Source organism: Drosophila navojoa, chromosome 2, assembly GCF_054131105.1.
Source record: "Drosophila navojoa isolate 15081-1374.11 chromosome 2, UAZ_NAV_1.0, whole genome shotgun sequence".
Lineage (NCBI taxonomy): Eukaryota > Metazoa > Arthropoda > Insecta > Diptera > Drosophilidae > Drosophila > Drosophila navojoa.
This window is the reverse complement of record NC_142890.1, coordinates 5,777,279-5,797,889: the sequence shown is the minus strand read 5'-3', so window position 1 is coordinate 5,797,889 and position 20,611 is coordinate 5,777,279. Positions and strand designations below refer to the sequence as shown.

The 20,611-nt window shown below is 37.0% G+C and overlaps 2 protein-coding genes across 2 annotated transcripts; both read right to left on the bottom strand.

Moving 5' to 3' along the window:
- Positions 1 to 111: 111 nt before the first annotated feature.
- TwdlW (TweedleW) lies at positions 112 to 1,718 on the bottom strand. The gene is made up of 2 exons (XM_018111898.2): positions 1,340 to 1,718; positions 112 to 1,215 (listed from the first exon to the last, which is right to left on the bottom strand). Exons 1-2 carry the CDS (start codon positions 1,352 to 1,354, stop codon positions 274 to 276), a joined length of 957 nt encoding a protein of 318 aa, XP_017967387.1. The 5' UTR covers positions 1,355 to 1,718; the 3' UTR covers positions 112 to 273.
- Positions 1,719 to 9,328: 7,610 nt separating this feature from the next.
- On the bottom strand, positions 9,329 to 20,503 carry CAH7 (Carbonic anhydrase 7). Its single transcript, XM_089256277.1, has 4 exons — positions 20,237 to 20,503; positions 11,257 to 11,328; positions 10,152 to 10,310; positions 9,329 to 10,082 (listed from the first exon to the last, which is right to left on the bottom strand). Exons 1-4 carry the CDS (start codon positions 20,256 to 20,258, stop codon positions 9,427 to 9,429), a joined length of 909 nt encoding a protein of 302 aa, XP_089112403.1. The 5' UTR covers positions 20,259 to 20,503; the 3' UTR covers positions 9,329 to 9,426.
- Positions 20,504 to 20,611: the final 108 nt, after the last annotated feature.

The following is a 20,611-nucleotide window of genomic DNA, read 5'->3' as shown; positions in this document are numbered from 1 at the left end:
TACGCATAGCTGATTTCCAGTCACTCTACACACTTCGATTATTAATGATATATATAATAATTATCAGATTTTGTTCTATAAATTTAAGATATATAAATGTCAGTCAGTTAATTCTTTTTTTTTAATAATAAATTTTTAATACGGATTGGTTACAGGATGTGCTTAAACAACTATAAATTCACTTATAAACTTAGACAACAATAAAATGCGAGAGTTCAACGGGGATGTGGACGAACTAACTAAGATTCGCTAGGGGTGAGCAATGTAGATACTTTAGTACTGATTCGAGGGCAGATAGTGATTGTTGATTGGCCCGTTGCCAATGTGGTTGCCATTGATGGGGCCACTCAGGTTGGCGCTGCCACTGATGTCGTTGGATTGCTGTTGCTGCTGCTGCTGCTGCTGCTCCTCCTCCTCCTCTTCGGGTGGGTCCAGGGAGCCAACGACAGAGGTGATTGGCGCCAAGCCCTCGTCGGTGATGGTGGAGCTGCCGCCCAGAGCATCGTATTGGGTCTGGATCTGGCGCTGGGCATTGAGCGCCTCCTCCGGAGTGCGGTACTTGATGAAGAACACCTCAGGCTTGTTGATGTGCTGTGGCGCCTCGGCAATGGCGTCCTGCAGATCGGCGGCCGTTGTCTTCTTGGCCAGGACATAGACCACCGTTTTCTCCTGCTTTAGGCTCTTGGCCAGATTCAGGGCAGCCGCGCGATTCGTCTGGGCGGGCGTCTTCACGAAGAGCACGTTGTAGTGGTTGCGTGGCTGCTGGTTCAGCTGCTGCAGCTCATCCTGAATCTCGTCGTCAGACTCCTCGGGCGCCGTGTGAATGAAGAAGTTCTTGGTGACGATTGGCTTCTTGGGAATGCGAACGCGTGGACGCGAGCGACGCGTCTGCTGCAGCGGCGCCGTCTGGAAGTTCACCGGGAAGTTGGCGGGCATGGGAAAGGGAGCGGCCAGACGCTGAGGCTGCGAGTGATACTGCTGGCCCACAGGTGGCAGATACGGCAGTGGCACGGCTAGCGGCGGCAGCACTGGGTGCGATGAGTGCGACTGCTGCGACTGTTGCTGCTGCAGCTGCTGGTTGAGCAAATGCGCGACAACAGTTGGCTGTTGCTGTTGCTGCTGCTGCTGTTGCTGCTGCTGCTGGCGGTAGTTGTAGCCCTGCTGCGTGAGGCTGATGTCGGCACGGGCCAAGGCCAAGGCGGCCACAAGAATGGTCTAAAGGGGAGAGAAGAAGTTGGGTTTTAGCACTGATAATCCATGATATATATATACATATGATATGCATATCTGATATGTATATATATTTTTAAATGTCCAGTTATATCCATTGAAAACGCACCACAAATATCTTCATGCTGCTGCTTGGGACTTAGTTAGTTTCACACGCTGTGGCTCTGGCTGCTCTCTAGCTGGCTGTGGGTCAAGTGGCTGTGATGATGGGTCAAGCGCTGGCAACGCCTTTTATACGCGGCCACGCAGCGCGCCAACAAGTTTATAATCGGAAACAAATAATGAAACAGCAGCAACGGCAGTCACAATAAAAAAGTAAAAAGAAAACAAGTAAGAAAACTCTAGTCGAGAGTGCTCGACTAGATACTACCCTGAACCAAAATAATAGAAAAGCACATTTAGTATGGTTCAAATTTCAATTTCGATGTATTTAAAAATATAAATTAAATAGAAAACTCATTTAATTAAATAAATAAAAATTTTGAAACAATTAAAAGAGATAATTCCGACACGCTCCGGGTTTGAGCCCGAGACGTGATCAAGCGCCGCGCTTTCTACCTTGACGCCACCCTTCTGTTTTAATTTTCAATGTCAAAACTAAATAGATTCAGTGCTACAGCGCCATCTACCAAATCTAAGTCAAACTAACTGCTGATGTGACTTTAAGAATGTGCAAGAACAACCAAACTAATAAAAATGTTAAAATTTCAATTTCGATTTTTGAAAAAATATAAGAGAAATTTAATCACAAATATATAAAAGTTTTGAAGCAATTAAAAGAAAACTACAATACGCCCAGCAGGATTTGAACCGGGGACCTCGCGATCGAGCGCCGCGCCCTCTACCATGACGCCACTCCTCTGTTCTCATTTGCAATGTCAAAGCTGAAATAGATTCACTGATGCAACGCCATCTAGCAGAACTAAACGAAACTAACTGCTGATGTGATTCAAAGAATGTGCTAGAAGATGTTTGAATGTATGTGTGCACACGTATTGGAAAACTGCTGTTGCTGCAGCACGTGCGTTTGTTAATTGGCCAAACATTTTGTTATTTTTTAACGTCGATTGACTAAACCGAATTTAATGAAAGTTTCAGCATATGATCTACATATTCTATTGAATATTTGGCATTTAAAAGAAAACATCAAATCAAATCATTCACAATTAGCTATACTAGAATCTGACCTTCACTGGGGATTCTGGTGAATTTGGAGCCGGTATCCAAAATATAACAAAAACCGAAATTGTATAAAATGCATTGGAATATACTTTTAAAATTTGGAGACTATAGCTCTAAAAATGTAGGAGTTATAAATTTATAACCTATTGCTCTTGGGTTGCGCTGCAGTGTTGGCAATATTATGAGAACTTATTTGTTGAATAATTTAATTTCTAGACGTACGATCGTAATGAAACTTACAGAACGTAATCATGATGTTTAAATGTATGTGCATACCGAAGCACAAGTCTCTAGTATTTGATATACGACTTTTACAAAGATGAGGGTGAGGGGGTGGATTTAGGGGTGGGGGGTAAATTTTAACAAAAACCGAAATTGTCTAAAATACATATTAATATACATTTTAAATTTGGAGACTCTAGCTTGAAAGATGTAAGAGATATAATTATTTAAGTGATCTTCGATAAGGTTTTTTATCGATAAAAAACTATCGGAATGAGTTATCGTTTTTTAGTGAAAAACTCGATATGCGCGCTGTTTTTACGGACATTTTAAAAAAAAGTTGAAGTCTCTAGCTCTTATATCTTCTGAAATCGACGCGTTCAAACATACGGACGGACGGACGGACGGACGGACGGACGGACGGACGGACGGACGGACAGACAGACAGACGGACAGGGCTAAATCGACTCAGCTCGTCGCCCTGATCAAGAATATATATACTTTGTGGGGTCTGCCACGCCTCCTTCTGCCTGTTACATACATTTTAACAAAACCATTATACCCTGATTTCCCATTTTCAATGGGTTCAGGGTATAACAATACCAAAAAAAAAAAAATAAAAAAGGGTTATAGTTGCAACAGTCAACAACATTTCATATGCAAACAGCAAACAAAGGGAGATGGCATGTGTGTGCGTGTGTGCGCGAGTGAGCGAGAGGCAGCTAGTGGGGCGTTTGGGTGGCAAGTGGCAGCTGGCAGTTGGGACTTTTTGTTACGCCTCAAGACAGTCCATTGTTTTGGGCCAACAAATCAAGTGGAGCTCGCTCTGACAATGGACGAAATAAAGTTGTTTGTTGACTTTACCCTTTTACCTTACCCTAGTTTGACATGGCATCATATGAATGGAGCTGCAGGGGCTACGCATTTTCAATATCGTCAAATATCATAGGGCCATATTTAAAACAGAAGTAGTAGGGCTAAAGCTTGCAAGATAAGATTCAATATGAACTAGTGAACCGCAGCTTAGTGGGGCTTAATTTAGACTACAACGAAAAATTGTTTAGTATTTTATATTATTCAATTAAATTCATGTTACTTAAATTTTTAGAAATTCTGCTTAGAAACATGTTTTCTTATTATAGCTCACATTTTATTATTTTTTCCTATTGTTCTCTTAGTGAATAAATTATATTTAATTTATGCAATGATCGGTCTTGCCTTTCGTTCTTCTCACTGAATGAATTTTGTTGCTACTGGAGATATAAACTAGAGAAATTCAGATATTCTAGCCGTAGTGGCTAGCAGTACAAATAAACTCATCAGTTATATGGCCTGTCCATTGACGAGCAACAAAAGCTATATTTTCTCATAAATTTAAGTATTCTCGGGCTATGCTAGTAAGTAATTAAGTTAATTGTCACCTATTATTGTCAGTGGCAATGGCCCTTGTCTAAAAGAACACTACAGAAAGCAACTTGGCAAGCATACGTAACAAATACATACTATCCAAATATCTAAATGTCTAAATGCCGTTAGAGCATTCATTTGACAAAATAAAAATGAACGATAAATACAAATTATATCCTCATAAAATAATTTTGAATACAAATTTTGAGACAATGTTCACATTAGATTACTTTTACTTTTTTACTTTTAGCCATTTATTTTTTTTTTTTAGCGAAACCAATTTACTAGACTTTTAAAATTGATGACGAAATATTTTGAAACTTGTTGTCTTCGACTTTTTTTTCTAGAAGAAAAATTAATTTACTATACATAGCAATAAAAGCTTAGTTAAGTTTATAAAGAACAAATCTAGCATAAATATATTCTAAATATATTTATAGAAGTTAGAATGAGTTTCATACGTGCTTTAAAAAATAAAATATTCTGATCATATTCCGATAAAAAATAGGTATTCAAGACTTTCATTTTTTTGGCTCTTGTTATATTTAAAGGTTTGCAATTTAGTATATATATTTATACATACATACATACGCGTCTCTAAAAACATATTTAGCTCTTTTTTATTTATTTATTTTTTTTACAATCCATTGTTTTATATTTAGAGCGTGTCCAAAACTTCAGCAAACAAAAGAACACGCTATAGGGCAAATATTTTGCCAAAATTTTTTATTAATTTTATTTAATTATGGCAAAGACAAAATCATAAATCTATTAAAGTCAAAGGGAAACAAAAGGTGTTAAACAAATCATAAATGCTAAGAAAAATAATAAAAATTTGCAATGCGTTGGAATTATTTGCATTGGAGTTGAATGACGTAGGCATTTGTCATGCAAATATTACGATGGATAGCGACGAGGCTACAATCGCTTAGTTACAATCGATCTATCCAATCGAGCCATCTATACCAGCTGCAAGCGTGAGAGGCCAAAATGCCAATGCGTGAATGTGAATGCAAATGCAAATGGAATGGGTATGGGGCTTTGGATTTTGGGAGACGGCGAAGCCTGCGTTTTCGCGTGCTGTAAAGATAACGTCAAGGTCTAGTTTTTTGTTGTGTGCAGCTATATCGAAACACATATTAAATTTGTCAATTTTAAATGCGCCAAATTGATACAAATGCCCGCATACATATCGTAAATATATATAGATAGCTATACATGTATAATCCAAATTCATCTATTAAGCAGTTGCGATACATAAAAGTGAAGGTAAATCACTTTGTCAAATCGAAAGCTCTCGTTTTCAGTTCGGTCTCCGTTTAGTCTCCGTTTAATTCAGTTTAGTTTCGGGCTAAGCGGAAATGAGTTGTCATAACGGGCATTATCTAATTAGGCTCGACAGTTATGGTAAATAAATGTGCAGCCCACTAATTTATATGTAATCCAATTATGATAAGGGAGTTATATTCGTCCCACGCTGCACTCTTAGCCAAGGTTGCGCCCCAGTACTAAGCCAAGCATTAAATGGGTCAACTTATGCAAGTGTCTAATGCAGTTACAGCCCAGCTAGCTACAGATCCACTGATCTACAGATCTACAAACTGTGTCCAACCGGAGCTGAGCAAACAGGTTTCACACTTTCTCACGCCATCTGCCGTAGAGGCATGACCCAAAGCAAAGTGGCGTATTGGAAGGGGAAATCGTTTGCTACACATTTAATAAATATGCAAAAATTAGTAAGAGTGCTCTAGTAGAGCAATATCCGGCTAGAAGATACCTAGGCAGACTTTACAGCAATTTGGTGGGCATTTTAATTAATTATGTATACAAGCCCAAGTTAAAATATGATAATATACGATTTATTTCACAATCAAGTATATAGATTATTCTTATCACATCTCTACTCTTCCATCTGTTTTTACAGCCATTTTATTGCTTTAACTTAGGAGAATCACTTTAAAATATATACCCTATATACCCTCTATACTCAAAAAAATACATTTTAAAACTATCTCCGATCGACTTCCGTTCGTAATGTGAAACCGAAGAGATTTGCATTTATTTGGAGCTAAGCGCATTTCGCAAATCTTAAATCAAGAGCTGAGTTTATCTGAAAAAAATAAATTTAGTCCAAAATATAACACATCGTCTTGATAAAATATATATAAAAAGTGAATGCAGCAGGCGCGGTATAAATTTAAAATTTTCGTAACAAGCTCTGCTTCTTCTTTCTTATATATATTTTTTTAAATTTATTAATTTATTGTGTAGCTAACGCTTCACACTGTCAGATTTTGACATTGGCCTTTGTTTGCTGAGGTAATACGACGTGGCTGGGGATTATACGCATACGCATACGACGCGTCGTAGCCGTAGGCATAGGCATGCGTCCAACTAGAGTCCGATTAGGTGCTCGAGTGACTAATGCACATTTGATTATTGGCCTCAAAACGATTCCAGATTAATTATACTCTTTACGCTGCATTGACAAATCACACAAAATGCCTAAAACGCCAGCCAAAACGCCGTCTCTAAACATTTATGCCCCAAAACATTTATGCTAAGTCCCCCAAAACGAATCGAGTCGCGTCGCGTCGCGTTGAGGCAGCAAGAAATTAATGAATGAATTCAAATTGATTTCATAGACATCGTGTCAGTCACGAAATTTATGTATGTATATAAATATATATGGAATTATCGTGTGATTGATTCATTCGCATTTTATATCAATTAAGTGGCTAAGCCTTCAGGCAAAATCCTATGCCCTTTTCAATTCAAAGAGATCTCAATTTAAATGAGGCTAGTTTCTATTTGCCAGCTATTAATGGATGGTGGCAGAAGGCGGAACATAACATATGTATATAATCAGTAGAAAATATGACAAATTACGAGTATGAAAAAAAGGATTACGGACTTTAAGCGCATTATACATATGTTTCAGTAAATAAAATCTAAAATAACCATTAAAGTATTTCGAACACACATCACTTAAATATTTTTTTTTTTTACATCGAAGCAAATTTTAGTTATTCACAATGAGAAATATGTATAAATCTTATAAAATTTACTTTTTTATGGTAGGCTAACAAATAACAAAATATATAGATAAATATTTTAAAAGGCCTGCAACGCCAAAATCTGAGGATTGAATTTATTTATACATCTCTTCAAATACCAACTCGTTAGAAGAATTCTTTTGCTGCTTTATATGCGTGGACAAAAAGTGTTGCATGCTTTTAGGGAGCTAGATTAAGTAGCGCCATCTATATGTCAAGTAGTTGCTTGACCACTCCATAGCTTCATCTACTGCTTGATTTCAATTTACAGAAAATTATAACCGGAATGAAATTTAAATAGAAGCAAAAATAAAAATGTATATACTATCAGAGAGGCCCACTCATTAGTTAAAGCTTAAAACAGATTTCCAATCAAATTTTAAAATTTATAGAAAAAAAAATTTATTTATAATTCCCCTCACATACATTTATATGTATATATTTATGTATGTAGGTAAATTCTTTTAGAGCCTATAAATAGTAGAAATCTTATTTAACTGGACAAATAGCTAAATATTGGGTTCCATAAAGTTGACCACGTTAATTGGTGAATAAAAATCAACAAGAATATTTAATCAGCACTTTGAAATGAATCAGACTGCATTGCAGTCATATACCTATACTATTTTGGTACCCTATATAGAGTAACCGATAATAACTATCCATTACTGATATCATTGGATCTGATTGGTCAGTTGACTGTGGTCAAATGCTTATCAGGTGAATTTCTTTTATCGCGTGCCTATGGACAACAGCACTAAAGCCATAAACTTGACCAACTCGTGCCGCACTCAGAGAATCACAAATGGGCAATGAATATAAACCAGATGATAATATACATACTATGTGCTCACTAACTATAATTAGATGTTAGATTCGCTGGTATTTATATGGCAATTATTAAAGCAAAATTGCAACAAATAATGTTGTAAAGTTCGCACTTTTGAACTTTGAGCAAAGCGGAACGCTTTCAGGCTAAGCATACGCAGCGTTGACCACAGAACCCAGAGAAGAACGCAGACTGGAGTGCTTATAAAACATTTATTTATTTATATATATAGATAGCATATAGTTATAGGTAGTTTAAATTTCGCTCAGTTTGCGCAGGTGTCCCACAGGGTAGCGTGCTTGGACCCACGCTATACAACCTATACACAGCTGACATGCCAACCACAAATGTAGTTACTGGACTAGATGAGGAACACGTCCTGATAGCAACCTATGCAGATGACACTGCAGTTTTGACCAGAAGTCCTAGCATCAACATAGCCACGGAATCCCTGCAGCAGTATGTAAATAGCTTTGAAGGATGGACCAGAAAATGGAACATAGGCATCAACACCAGCAAGTGCGTAAATGTCACGTTTACCACACGAACTTTGTCTTGCAGCGGCATCACCATGCTTGGCTCCAGAATCCCACAAAAGAGCTCATACAAGTACCTTGGAGTTTTACTGGACAGGAAGCTAAACTTTAAGGCCCATACAACCATGGTACGGCAGTCAATAATGGCAAAATCCAGAAAAATGGCATGGCTTCTTGCTCCAAAAAACAAGCTGTCGCTATATAGTAAAACTACGATATACAAAAGCATCCTAAGCCCGATCTGGAAATACGCCCTAGAAATATACGGCATTGCATCCAAATCAAACTTGGAAAAAATTAGAGTCGCCCAAGCAAAGATCCTGAGGCGAATCTGCGATGCCCCATGGTACATGAGGACTCGAGACATCGAAAAGGATCTAAAGGTTCCAAAGGTGGGAGATGTCCTACAATCACGTTCCGCAAGGTATATAGAACGCCTTGACAGCCACAGCAACGTACTAGCCAGACGGCTAACTGCCAAGCCGAGGAAGAGACGACTCAAGAAGTGCCACCCAACGGACTTGCCCAAAAGAGTGATAACATAATTAAATATAAAAGAAAAATATTTCACTAAACAAAACTATATTAATATAATATAAATAGTAATGTTAAAGTAATATTAAAAATTAACACATAAATATATAATCTAAGTCTAGATCTTTTTGTTATTATTTTTAATGTAGAACTAGATTAAGTTGCCATTATGGTAGCAGTAAGCTTGTTAATAAAATATAAAAATTTTTACAAAAAAAAAAAAAAAAAAAAAAAAAAAAAAAAAAAAAAAAAGTTTAAATTTAAGGCACATGCTTTGAATGTCACATCAATTGACTAGTTGAAATTTCATCTGGATTTATTTGAATCCTGCCTTCAAATAATGAGTATAGTTTCTGTGTGTCTGGTATGTCGTTGCTCTCTGGTTTGGATTTGTCTTTGGTGTAGCTCTCTAGCTGCCGCCCGTCAAAAGTTACAGCTGAAATTGTCGCACTGCCGCGCCCAGCAGCAGCATTAGGCCTAAGCTCAGCCCGGACATCCTGCCCGCTGAGTCGCGCTGCTGCAGCTGCTGCACCAGCACCACAGCACGATTGTTCTCGCTCTGCAGCTCGCGATAGTTGTTGTGGAGCTGTTTGTCCTGTTTGTACTCGATCTCCTTGAACTGATTCACCTGATCCAGTGTCACTGGGTGCGTGTCGGTCAGCACGATCCAGGTGACGGCCTCTGCACAGGTGGGCGTGGTCAGCGAGCCGGCATAGGTGAAATATGTGTCCACACTGGGCACCAGATCGTCCACGGCCAGGCTATCGGCCACCAGGGTGGGCACATTCATCTGATCGTATTTCTTCACATTGTCCAGGCTCTTGATGATGCTGCCAATGGCCTCGTTGGGCGTATTGGACACATGATAGAGCACGCCGATCACCGTGATGCCATCCTTGAAGTTGGCTGCCATGCTCATGTTGGGATAGATCTTGTTCCGATGCACAATGTGCACCTCCAGGGGATAGCGTATGTCGTTTATGGTGTGCTCTGACCACCAATGCATATGAATTTGCTCCACCACAAAGTCGCTGGTCAGGCCTCCACCGCTCAGCGTCAGATCGTGAGCAAAGCCCGAGAGTTGAACTGCAAATCAAATGGAATTTAGTAATGCTAAATTTCTATTTATTACGGCGGATCACGGCATCTACTCACTTGAGTGACCATTGTTGACCATTTGCAGTGCGCCCTGATGCTCGTCGTAGTTCTCAAACTTGAGTGGACTGAACTCGCCTTTCAGCGCACCCTTCACATGCAAATTTATGGGACTCTGTTTTCTGCCAGTGTCACAAAGACCGCCCCACTTGGGAAATGCTATAAATACATATATCAATAAATGTTATTTATAAGTAAGCGTATAAATAAAGAGAAATAAACATATAACATGATTGGCTGATGGCTAAGCAATAGCGATTGTTAATATATAGAGGTATTTATATAAAATTGCAGTGAATAACTTGATCACGCGAGATATTTACTTAGTTATTGGACATACGATTTTTAATCCCTTCATCTCTTTACCGATATTTGTATATCTCATTCTATTACTTTTACTAATACTTCTTCCCTCTCATGCTGCCTCTCGCTGTCTCTCTCTCCCTCATCCTTTCTTTTTACTCTGCCTCATTCTTCTTGTCTCTCTCCATTTTTCACCTCCTTTTCTATCTCTCCTTCTATCCCTCTCACTCAAGCTACCTTTCTAGCTCTAGCCATCTCTCGTTCTATTCTATATTTCTAACTTTTCCCTCTCTCTGTCTGTCTTCCACTCTCACACTATCTCTGAGAGTGTATTTCGCTCTCTCTCCCTTTCTCTCTGTCTCTCTGTCTCTGTCTTTATCCCTCTCTCTATCTTTTTCTCTCTCCCTCTCCCTCTCCCTCTATCTTTCTTAACATTCCACTCTAGCTATCTTTATCACATAACTGCTACCCTAGTCTATTACAGTTGCCCTCAATTTGGTATTCAGCAAATTCCGTGTCTTGTTTTAAGTTCATTTACTTTGTCGTTTTCGAATTTGTATGCGCGGCAATTTGGCACAATTTAGATAAACGCTATTTGTAGAGCTATCAGAACTGGGCATTGGAATGGGAGATACTTGACTGTGATCAGCTCAGCCACGAGCGACTGCGACTATGCAAATGCGCGTTGATTAACTAATACGAGCTTCAATGAGTCCAACAATGAACTCGAATTTATGTATAGCTCCAAGCACATAGATATACGAGTTTATACGTATATGTAACTTTGATTGGCTCTACTTACGCTCATCCTGATTTTTGTCCAGATCCGGATAGCCCCATTCGCTGGCGGCGCTGAGTGCCAAAAGGCTGCAAGCTGCAAGGCAATAAAGAAAAACTCAAACATTAAGTATACGCGGTGTAAGACTAGAACAACTCTAGGCAACAAGTTAAGCGCCCTTATTAGGCATTTCATGTTCATGTTCATGTGTGTATATAAACATATATAAAAATGTGTAATTATTTATTTTTTCTGGGTACTCTTCAACTTGACCGACATAAAAGTTTGCCGCTAAACACGTTTTCCGGCCATCAAAATGGCACAGAATGTGCATTGTGTGCCATAAAAGACAAGTTAAATGAGCAAAGAAGGGCAGCAGCAGTGCTCTATATAGAGACTACACATAATGTGATATACATACGTCGACACTTTGGCAACGATTGGCACCTTGCACTTGACTTTGGCCGGCCAAACAAGCGCTAAAAATAATGCCACGAATTTATGATGTCGCCGTGCGGCAGCAAAGGCAAACGCAGCGACAGCCGCAGCGGCAGCGGCTATAAACATAATGTATACTAGATGTGCATTATTTATTGGGACATTATATTATATTTTAATTGCATTTGCAAATGCTTGCACAATATAAATAAGATTTCGAAGTGGCTGACTATTGAATATCCTAAGAGCTGACTGACTGATTGCCGAGTTGCCGTAGAGATAGGCCAAATGCATAAATCTAGAAGAAATTTCTTGGATGTGCAATGCAGAGCTTTTGCTGATTCTATAAGGTAAACAATTTCAATTTATGGTCTATCGTGTTAATCTGTCGTGCTAATCTAATCTCTAAATCAATGCTAATTAACAACAACCAAATAAACGTACAGGCATATCATATAGATATAGATTCTGCATTTATGTTTGCTACATAACAAGTTAGCAATCAAATTCGATATCTTCAGATCTGTTACTATCCGAAAATTATGTTTAAAGCATAATCAACTGATTTTAAAGTAATAGATGACTAGTTAATATGCCCAAAAATATGTATATATAAATGAAGTATAAAGGATTTGTGGGGTAGCAAACGAGCAGCTGCATGCCAAAGTAGATATATTGATCTTCCACACCTCTATGGTTATTTAGGTTGATCTAAAATAATAATATATATTTTGTTTTTATATATGCCTAGTACTTCTATATTAACCTAATTCACTATATAGGAAGACTATAGTTTATATACATGACCGATATACATTTATAAGCTCTTATATTATAGATATGATCTATATGCGCTTGGTAAGTTACCTAATGGACTTAAAATCACAGATACAATTGATAAACAAAACAAAAAATCTTACAATATGAAAAAAAACCTTCCAAAGATATAAGTACCCATGCTTAAAGGAAAATTACATATAAACTTATTTAGTTGTTGCTCAGCTCTTGCATTATGAGCTGACTTAGCTCAGTCGACGTTGCCATATAGCATACATATAATATGACATATATATCACCTTGCTCAACACGGTGAGCTAACTTAGCTCAGTCTATTTATACTACGTAGGCTGAGCAACGTCAGCTCACTATGTTGAACAAGAGCTGACTGAGCAAGAGTTGAACAACTTCATATACTTTATATACACACATTCTGCATTTAGAAACTTCCTCTGCCTGCGACATTCGATTTCAAGAAATTAGTCTACCCCACTTAACCACAAACACTGGGTTTAGTCGATAATAAACAAAAAAAATCTGCAATATAAGCAAAATCGTTGTTTTTTTTTCGTTATTTTTGACTCGAGGTGGATTTTTTTAAAAGCATTCTGGCAGCTAAGCATCAGCATATGTCAACCAGATATTCATGGTTGTGCGAATTGAAGACTATTTTTATTTTCTTTTTATTTCCTTTCTTAAGATATATATGCCGTTAATGATGCATTTTGACCCGTTCGTATAACTCTCAAAGTGTTTATTTAGCCATCAAGGGGTTAATAAAACAGCTCGTAAAAAGCCATAGAGAAACGAAAAGCTCCTGATTTACGATTTGCCAAATCTTTCAAATATATTTATGCTTCCATTTGACACTAGAAGAAAATAGAAAGAGCCATATAGTATATGTGGATATATCATATATATACTTTCACCCAAATGACGACAGCAGCTAAGAAAATAATTTTTCTGGATTTATGGCTTGGCAAACTGTGCAATATATTATATTCAATTCTTTTTTTTTTTTTTTTTTTTTTGCTGTAAAGCACGTGCCCAACAGCTGATTCGAAAATCATTTTTTTTTTTTCTATTAGAAATTCTAGACGATGTACGCCAGCTTTTACCCATGATTTATGTATTTGCTATTGTGCACATGTCTAATGTGATTTTGATGTTTCCAATTGCAGAAACTAATTATATCTTGAAGACAAATGAATTTTGGAACCAGAAAACGTTTCGCATGGAAAACGTTTCTTTTATGGGTCAGTTCGGGAACGGCTATATCGTTTGGATATGCTTTCTAATTTATTTTCGAAATAATTTCTTAGTATTTTTGCAATTTAAGAATATTTACTGCTGCTTCAAGTTGAATTTTCTCTATTAACTTAACGACTTGGACCTGATGTTGAAGCTATTTATAATATTTCTTATGAGTTTTACTTTTTATGACATATATTTCTATGATCTTAGTTCTCTTTTACTCATTCAAATATTTTGATTTTATGTTCATTTACTTTATGTGTTCTTAAATTTTACGAATTTTAATAGTATAATTGTTATTTGTCTAAACTATATTTTAATTGATTTCGTTGTCTCTTCTACTGTTTGGGAGACATTTTCAATACATGAGCTTAACCATATATGTATATGTTTACACTTTATCCATCTATAGTCTAAGATTTGGTAAATGGCCAAAGATTGAAACCAATTTCTGCCTATTAACAGGCATGTAGATATGACTAGATCTTTGCTCAATCATTTGTTAATTAAATACTAAAGTCTAAGTCATTTTTGTATCATAGAAATTCCTAAGCCCAAACTGAACTGGATATGCTAATTCTATATACCTAATTTTGCACTTTTAATAGGTAACCCCTCAAGCTCTAGCACATTCACACATTTGAATGTCATAATCATGCCCTGAACATTTGATTAAGATTGAACAACTTGAACAAAAAAGTGATTTAATAACAGGGTTCACATTGTGTGGGAGACTGCAAGTAAATGTCTCTATATATATATGTAAATATACATGTATGTGTGTGTGCCTATCTTTACAACAATAGTTCAAGCTGTTCTAGACCAGCTAAAACGCCAGTGCATTTGGTCTGCTTGCTTAGCTCTTGCGGCTCCTTTCGATTGCCTAATCATTTCCGCTATTGATAACGCTGAACACCTTTAAGACCTGTCATCAATCATAATTATGTGAGTGATAATAAAGTGAAGAGCCCTCAGACTGTATTTTTGTGTATGTATGTATATGGCGAGATTAATTTCACAACTTAATCCATCAATCATTGAATTGAAGCACAATTTATAAATATTTTAATTGCAGCAACAACTAAACCAAATTATTAGATACTTAAACGATATAGGAGCGCGAGTATCTATCGGAAGCCAGATACAAACTGATATAGTTAATGACAGCCGCAATAGTGGCAGCCACATGCAACATAGGGTAAATTGTAATTAACATTCGCATGCAACGAAAAAGCAATTAAAACTTGTTAAAAGGAGGCTGTGCAGGGGCAGGGACAGGGAAGGGGAGGGCCAACGCTTGGGGAGGTGGCGTAACAATTACCCGGAGTGTTGAACAAAACTGCCAACAAAACGATAATTGCATCGCGGATGCCAAAACAATGCGAAAAATTGCACAAAACAGAGAAGAGCGAGAAAGTTGAGACGGACAAAGATTGAGAGAGAGACAGAGAGAGAGAGAGAGAGAGAGAGAGAGAGAGAGAGAGAGAGAGAGAGAGAGAGAGAGAGATAGAGAGGCCAATGCGAAAATATGCAACTGATTTGATAAATATTGTATACCTTATGAGAATAAGAGTTGGAGTTGAGGTGGGTATATCAACTGAGAGCAACTGTTTGGCAGAAGATATTGAAGGCTTATATTGATAGAGCTAAAGTTAAATATAGATAGATATATGCATATCAAAGCTGCATCTACTTTTTCTGCCTATATCTTTCACTCCATATGAAGGTCCATCTCTATATTCGTCTTTCTCTATTTTAGTTTTGAGTACCTTTCGAGCTCACACTTATGATCCGACAAGCCTCAGGAACTAAAAGCAAGAAATGTATATAAACATTACTCAACGTCCTTGCATACCATATACATTCACATCAATTCCCTATTCTTCGTAATGTATAGATCTGTCAAGGCCAAAGTCAAAGTCAAAGTAAAGGATATCTGCCAGTTGAGCATGCTCAGCTCATCGTACTCGCAGCTGAAACTTTTTCGATCTTGGCACTTAAAGTGCCGAGCCGTGGCCACAATTGCCTCGTCTCAACGCCTGTCAGTGTCAGAGCGATGCACATGTCAACTTTAGCAACGACACTGACATGCGCTTGGCCGGATTTGACAACGGGATATCGTCTGTTTGTGTGCATGCGACAATGTTCACGTTTAGTGAGTTTCTCAGATATGCAAGATTTGCACTGTCAGCATTTGACTCGATTTGGCTCTTATATTATTGTTCTTAGTGTTATTGTTATTGTTTATAGCATTTGGCCGCGTTTTTTTGGCCATGTCAGCTGAAAACAATTGAGAGAATTTCGCATGCGTTGCGATAAAATGCCATCGGCTTTGCCATTTGTGCTTTGGCGAAGGCCTATTCCAATTTTTCGCCTAATCACTGCACGCCAGACGCCCCTCTCGGTGATTTTCCATATATTGTAAAATGTATTTACACTTCTTATATTATCCAATCAAAGTCGCTCGCTGATAAACGATTTTCGGGAGTGCGCTTAGTTTTATGCTCGCTGTGTGATAGCACGATAATGCCAATATACAAATTATTATCATACAGTGCGGGTCATGTGAATACGTTCAAACTGATAGCCACGCATAAAGCGAATGAAAATTGAATAGGAAAAAGTCAAGATAAAACTAAAAATCAATTTTGTAGATATTTACTTGAAATTTTTAAATTGTAGTAACTCATTATTATTTTTATTAGTCATTAATACAATGGAAAAATATTTAATTACAGCTACCTGAACTATGAAATGAGTTTAGATAGCACGAAAGTATTATCACTATTATTATGATTATTAATGATATTACTCATGCATCGGCACTGCTCATTAATGAATTGTAATACTTGAAACTAAAGTGTTGAACGTATGATAGACAAACTGATAGCAGATTTTACTTTGCACTCATTGTCATTATCATTATAATTACGATTATTCATTCATCAAAAATAAATACAAAAGTTAATTGAAATATGTTTCATTGCTAAAAACTGATATTTAATATGTCCGCAACTACTTCAACTATGAAATTAGTCTAGTCTACTTGAACATTTCAATGATATTAGCATTATCATTCATATTAGTCATTGCCTATTAAAGATATAAAAATGTTTATTCACCTATAAAGTTGTACTTTGAAATTGATCTCGATCAAATGGTGACTTCTCTATATATAATATACCCCATTATGATTAAAAATATTCATTAATCAATATTAGTCATTTAATGAATTATATATATATATGAAAACTGATAAGTTATATATATGAGCTCTGATTGATTACCAAATTGGAATTTACAAATGTTGACGAGATTGATTAGTTGATGCCCTTTATTGCCCTTTCATAGAACGAGGAGTATATTCGTTTTTATACCCTGAACCCATTGAAAATGGGAAATCAGGGTATAATGGTTTTGTTGAAATGTATGTAACAGGCAGAAGGAGGCGTGGCAGACCCCACAAAGTATATATATTCTTGATCAGCACGACGAGCTGAGTCGATTTAGCCCTGTCCGTCTGTCTGTCTGTCCGTCCGTCCGTATGTATGAACGCGTCGATCTCAGAAGATATAAGAGCTAGAGACTTCAACTTTTTTTTTAAAATGTCGGTATATATCGCGCGCATATCGAGTTTATCACTAAAAAACGATAACTCATTCCGATATTTTTTTATCGATAAAAAACCTTATCGAAAGTCAGTTAAAAAATTATATCTCCTACATCATTATAGCTAGAGTGTCCAAATTTTAAATATATATTAAGACGTATTTTATACAATTTCGGTTTTTGTTAAAATTTACCCCCCCCCCCCCCCCCCCCCCGCCTTTATATCCACCCCCTCACCCTCATCTTTGTAAAAGTCGTATATCAAATACTAGAGACTTGAGCTTCGGTATGCACATACATTTAAACATCATGATTACGTTCTAAAAGTTTCATTACGATCGTACGTCTAGAAATTAAATTATTCCACAAATAAATTCTCATAATATCGCCAACACTGCAGCGCAACCTAAGCTCAATCGCCTGTATATGCGTGTGTGTGTGCGTGTGTGTGTGCGAATTATTATTGAAATATCAGTTGCTCGAAGGGTTCAGAGGATCTCGTAGTCGAGCAGTCTCGACTAGAGCTTTCTTACTTGTTTCCTTATATCTCTGTAAGTAATTTAGTTTGGGTTCTTCAATGACAGGTTCAAATTGATCTATAAATCTATATATCGGAACTTCTTGTTGTCAACTGTGAATAAAGACGTCAGCTGAATTTGGTCTTTCCTTTATTTTGGCTTTTATGAATGAGTTTTATTAATTTTATCACAATGATTGGCGGTGATCGATGGCAATGCGAAAACTTTCCATCATTATTGATGGCAATGGGCTCGTCTGGTCTGGTGTAGTCTGTCCTGGTCTTTACGCATATCAAAGAACTCAAAATGCAATTATAAGTTATAAACAAACAGCTGATAAGCGCAAATCAGCAGAAGAACTTAAGTAGTACATTGCAACTGATTGGCGATTGTCTCTATATATATTCATACAAGAATAAAAACACATACATATATATGTATATAGCAATCTCTGTAAAACGGAAGCTGATAGCTAAACTATCAATATTTGTCCCGGGGTTGAGGGTCATGCGAATTGTGATGCTTTTCACACGCTTTGTTGCACTTCAAATGGAAAACGAATATACGAAATGCATTTTCATTTTCATTTTCATTTTCATGCGAAAAACTGGTCTTATCTCAAGTTGATATTTTTCAAGTTGAGTTGATTTGAATGTTAAGCTATCAGAGTTGTAGCTATCGGAGAGGAAGCCTCTTGAATGGAGCTCATTACAGAGCAGGGCAAATAAGTGTGGCTCGATTCACTCGCAATTATCAAAGCAAAATAATCAATTGACGCACAGCTCTGGGGCCGTTGCCGTTGTATAATCATTTAATAACATATGACACAGGTATATATAATTGTCCCATTATATCTTGAAGCAAAATCTCTGCTAATCTTTAATACAAAAACCCAGAAGCTCCAAGCGCGCTACTGCGTTATCATGGCGTGTCTTGTTATTAACTTTTTATAGTCACAAGTCCAAATCGAAATCGGAATCGGAATCGAATCGGTCTCACGGGCGAGCACGACAATAAAACTTTATACTTATAATTCCCAAATAATTGTTTAATATGTGCTTATGCATGCCCAATGGGCGCGCTTATCAAAATGTTTTATTATTTGCAACGCTTTATCAGCGGTTTGTGGAACTCAATCTGAGAGAGGAGTGGCTATAGAAAAATCGAAAATAATTTACGTACTACTTGAAAATAATGTCGAAGATTTCAATGATCGACACGTGATCAATAGTATAATAAACTATATATAAGCCTCTTAGAAAGGTACTCCAAAACAAAAGAATAATTGCTCGAGAACTGTTTAGAAACTGCTAAGAAGCTAATCCTGAATTCATATTAAACTGCACAAGAATTGTACAAGAGCTGAGTCAGAGTAGGGATATCAAAGAAGAATCTATGGATCTATTAATCTAAAGGTGATAGAAATTCAATCATGCACTGAACATGAATTGTGCGAAATTTGATCTACTCATTATTGAGCAGAGATTAGGAAATATTTGAAAAGTTTTATAAAGATGTGATCGTGAAGAAAACTAATGAAACTAATAGAGAGCTCTCGTGATTCTCCAACATTAATCAAAATATTGATAAGCCACGACAAAATATAGGTCCTCTTCAGAGCTGATCGATAAGAGATCGAGAAATAACTAACAGTCAACAGTTCGCAATAAAATCTTAACGACTATTGAGTTCAGCTCGTGTTTGACTACATTGACCTTATGAGTGTGATGTGGTCAGTGGAAAGGCGCGGTTATTTGCCAGATTTTATAGGCGCCGCTGACTCAAGAGCCTGACTTATCGAACATGTCTGAACGGCTTTTGCTCGACCTGCTGAACAGTTAGGCAATTGATAATAAAATTCTGTTAAATTGCCTAACAGACAATTGTTTACCTATGTTTATTCTAAATCTGAGTGACGCATGGTATTGAAGTACTTCAGAAGTTGCGTGAGTCGACAGTTTTATCTGATTCTCAACAACTTGGAGTATGTGTTATGTTTTGTTAATTAGCTAAAAAAGCAACATGGACAAAAATCCCCTGATGTGCGATGGAAACTGATCTACTTAAAAAAACATATAAAAAAATTCATAAATATCTTCAATCCAATAAAACAAAGTATTTTTCAAATTTATAAACGTTTGCCTGAATAGCTAATTATCAATGTAAGATCGATTTCAATTTATTATACTGAAAGCAACGGATCGGTGGCTTTTAAGCAGACTATATGAAGTACAAGACGTGACAATTCGCAATTGTTTTTGATAGTGCAAAACTGTTGTAGAACAAATCTGAAGAATGTCTGTGCGAAACACATGTAATTACACTCGCTTATTGCAGCATTCCAGCATAGTGGCAAAATATCTACTTAGAACTATCAAAACATACAACAACAACTTTTTTTTATTTACCTATAACGGCTAGGAAATGCATCACGATATTTTTTCAATAAAATATTTTTAAATTATTTTACTCAATTTATTTATTGGTATATTTAACACACTTTCACTTTTATTTTGATTAGTTTGAAGAGCAACTATTCAGGACTCGAATCCCTTGCGAGCTCAATGACAACTCCATAAAACTGAAATGGAATCGTCGCCTTTTATAACCAAAACCGAGGCGAACCGATACGAAGAACAGAACCCGCAGCCCACAGCACAGAATGATTACTGAATGCCGTACGAGCATCGGGCGAATAAGTGCGCACACACACATACAATACAACGATACACACACAAACATATACCCGCACACAAACACACACACAGTCGCACACAATTGCA

What these genes read in the sequence shown, in the direction of transcription:
- CAH7 (XM_089256277.1), bottom strand. Translation starts at nt 20,258, where the DNA reads ATGCATTTCCTAGCCGTTATAG. An exon ending in GGACAAAAATCAGGATGAGC is followed by an intron (nt 10,311 to 11,256) that starts GTAAGTAGAGCC and finishes ATGTATTTATAG; the next exon opens with CATTTCCCAAGTGGGGCGGT. An exon ending in GGTCAACAATGGTCACTCAA is followed by an intron (nt 10,083 to 10,151) that starts GTGAGTAGATGC and finishes TTTGATTTGCAG; the next exon opens with TTCAACTCTCGGGCTTTGCT.